The sequence below is a fragment of the Piliocolobus tephrosceles genome, chromosome 6, assembly GCF_002776525.5.
Source record: "Piliocolobus tephrosceles isolate RC106 chromosome 6, ASM277652v3, whole genome shotgun sequence".
Lineage (NCBI taxonomy): Eukaryota > Metazoa > Chordata > Mammalia > Primates > Cercopithecidae > Piliocolobus > Piliocolobus tephrosceles.
Genome location: NC_045439.1, coordinates 367059 through 369872, shown reverse-complemented (window position 1 = coordinate 369872; position 2814 = coordinate 367059). Strand labels below are relative to the sequence as shown.

At 67.9% G+C, this 2814-nt stretch overlaps 1 protein-coding gene across 1 annotated transcript; it reads left to right on the top strand.

Annotated features, from left to right (window-relative positions):
- Positions 1–466: 466 nt before the first annotated feature.
- On the top strand, positions 467–2778 carry CRIP1 (cysteine rich protein 1). The gene is made up of 6 exons (XM_023205802.2): positions 467–609; positions 1208–1293; positions 2154–2248; positions 2319–2376; positions 2459–2504; positions 2652–2778. The coding sequence occupies exons 1-5, from the start codon at positions 587–589 to the stop codon at positions 2497–2499; spliced, it is 303 nt and encodes a 100-aa protein (XP_023061570.1). The 5' UTR covers positions 467–586; the 3' UTR covers positions 2500–2504; positions 2652–2778.
- Positions 2779–2814: the final 36 nt, after the last annotated feature.

Here is a 2814-nt window from a genome sequence, read left to right as displayed (position 1 = left end):
GGGACGATGGTTTACAGCACCCCTGGCGGGGATAGGGCCGGCACAGGCCCAGTGGAGATCGAGGGCAGATAAGGATGCTGGTTAACATGGCTGACAGGAGGGATGGTGGGTGGGGAAGAAGGGCAGGACGGCCCTTGTGCTGTGGGAGCTTGGGCACAGGCTCCACGCAGCACGGAGGTGAAAGGCCTGCAGAGAGAGGGCTCCCCTGCTCAGTGAGAGGAGAGGGGGCTGACGGTGACCCGGGCCCCCCTCCTGAGGCTGGCCGGTCAGCTGGAGGGCTGACCCCAAAGCCCGAGGACAGCGCAGCCCCCTCGGCCCTCCTGACTCTCGGGGGCAGGTGAGGCAGGACAGCCTCCGCCTGGCACCGGGGCCATCCTCCGCCTCAACTGAGCAGCGAACTTGGACCGCTTTGGCCTCCCTGGGCGCTTCCTGCAGAGATAAGGGCCCCTCCCTACGCCCCGCCCGAGCATCTCCGAGCCGGCCTGGGGGTGGCTGAACTTTCCTTCGCCGGCCGAAACCCCAGCCCCTGCAGCCGATCGGGCCTCAAGCTACAGCTCCCCTCGCTGGGAGTTCCCGCTGCGGTCCGATGGCCCTTCCAGAGCAGCGGAGGTCAGAGGAGCTAGCAGAGGCAGGGAGGTCCCTTGGGAGTGAGGGGACTTCCATCCCTCCTAACCCCGCGTGGGATGGAAGGCCAGAGTGGGTTCCTCGGTGGGGGGCAACAGCGGGGGCTCTCCGTCCTGGGGAGGGCAGGATCAGTGCGCGGGCCGCTTTGCATCTCTTTGCATTTTAGTGGTGTTTGGTCCAGGCCTGGCCCGGACAGATATGGGGATCGGACGGGGCAGGGCTGGGGGTGGGAGCGGCGCTTCCTGCTGCGGGGGAGCCTTTTACCCCGGATCTTGGACCCGGGAGACATCACCGCGCTGGGCTAGGGGCGCGGTTTGAACTCGCCTAAGGAGCTGCACTCCCTCAGGAAGTCCCCATGGCCCCCTGCCCCCGCGCTCCGTCCTCAGTCCGGTCTGGGGCCTGCCTGAAGGCGGAGGTGGACCAGATGATCTTTCTCGGGCCCTGGGCCTAGATTCGAGGTCCCCAGGGTCCAAGTCCTGGGTTCAGGGGGCGGGGCGCGAGGGGCGGGGTCTCCAAGGGGCGGGGTCCCGGGGTCCCTGAAAGGCGCGGACGGGGCCGGACGCACCCAGTCCCGCGCCTGCAGCCCGTGCGCCCCAGCCGCTGCCGCCTGCACCGGAACCGGAGCCGCCATGCCCAAGTGCCCCAAGTGCAACAAGGAGGTGTACTTCGGTGAGCGCGCCCACCGGCCCCGCGAGGAGGCGCCGCTGAGGGGGCGACGGGGCTGGGGGCCTCTCAGGAGGACCGAGGGCGCTGGGTCCCCTGGGCGCCGCCGCGGGGCAGACGCCTCAGCCTGGCCCGCCGCCTGCCCCGGGGTGAGGGTGGTGGCCCCTGCGTCCGAGGGCCCTGGCGATCTCTGCCTGTCCGCGGTCTTCCTGCGCTCGGCGGGCTCTCTCGGACTCAGAGCCTCCCCGTCTCTGGGTCCTACGGTCTCTTCCGTCTCTTCTCGGACGCGCCCTGGGTGGGGGACCCGCAGGGCTGGAAGGAACGCAGGGCTGGGCCGCGCCTCTCAGCGCTAAGTAGAAACAGACGCGGAAACCGACGCCCGGGGCGCGATCCCGGGCGCCCGCCTTCCTGCCCCGCGTGCGCACGCCCCGAGGGGAGGGGGGAAGTGGGAAGTCCCCCCTGTCCCCGCCAAGAAGGGCTCTCGCAGGCTCCACCTTTGCCACCGCAGAGGCCCGGGGCTGAAAGCCGGCAGCCAGGCCCAGGCCCTGCTGACCTAAGCCGCAACCCCTGACCCTTGGCCCCGCCCTCCAGCCCCACCCAGCCCTCAGGAGCAAGACTCCAGGCCACACCGGCAAGTGCCTCGGGGACCAGCGACCCCGCGCTTTGGTTGGTTGTATTGGCTCTGGAGATTGGAGATGTCCCCCTCATGGGGGTGCTGAGACCTTAGGGTGGGCTGCCAGGCTGGGCGGATACAGCCCCAGTGCACAGGACCTTGGGCAGAGCTGGCTGCAAGAGGCGGATACGCCAGTGGCGGGCGGCCACCGCCTCCTGCAGCGTCTCACCCGGGCCTGTCTGTGCCTCTGCAGCCGAGAGGGTGACCTCTCTGGGCAAGGACTGGCATCGGCCTTGCCTGAAGTGCGAGAAATGTGGGAAGACGCTGACCTCTGGGGGCCACGCTGAGGTAGGTGGGACCTACCCTGGTGGCAGGGGCCAGGGGTGATGGCACCCTCTCACGGCCCTTCTCCTTGCAGCACGAAGGCAAACCCTACTGCAACCACCCCTGCTATGCAGCCATGTTTGGGCCTAAAGGTATGCTCCCTTGGTCCCCACCCCACCCCACCCCACTGCCTCCTCCACCCTAACCTGTTGACTTTTTCCATCTTCTCTGCAGGCTTTGGGCGGGGTGGAGCCGAGAGCCACACGTTCAAGTAAACCTGGTAGGTAGGACCCCACCCCCTATCCTGCCCCCTGGTTCCACCCTCAGGATGCGGATGCCCCCTCCCAGGGAGGCCTGACCACTCGTGGGGCCCAAAGGGAGGCCGTGGATGCGGCACTCATGCTTGTGCCTGTCTCTCTCTGTACAGGTGGTGGAGACCCCATCCTTAGCTGCTTGCTGGGCCACTGTCCAGGCAAATGCCAGGCCTTGCCCCCAGATGCCCAGAGCTCGCTTGTAACCCCTAATGCCCTCAATAAACCGTAACAGTTGGAAAACCTGTGTGTGCATGCACATGTGTGCTGGGGAGTGCC

What these genes read in the sequence shown, in the direction of transcription:
- CRIP1 (XM_023205802.2), top strand. Translation starts at nt 587, where the DNA reads ATGGCCCTTCCAGAGCAGCGGAG. An exon ending in GCCCTTCCAGAGCAGCGGAG is followed by an intron (nt 610 to 1,207) that starts GTCAGAGGAGCT and finishes CCGCGCCTGCAG; the next exon opens with CCCGTGCGCCCCAGCCGCTG. An exon ending in CCTCTGGGGGCCACGCTGAG is followed by an intron (nt 2,249 to 2,318) that starts GTAGGTGGGACC and finishes TTCTCCTTGCAG; the next exon opens with CACGAAGGCAAACCCTACTG.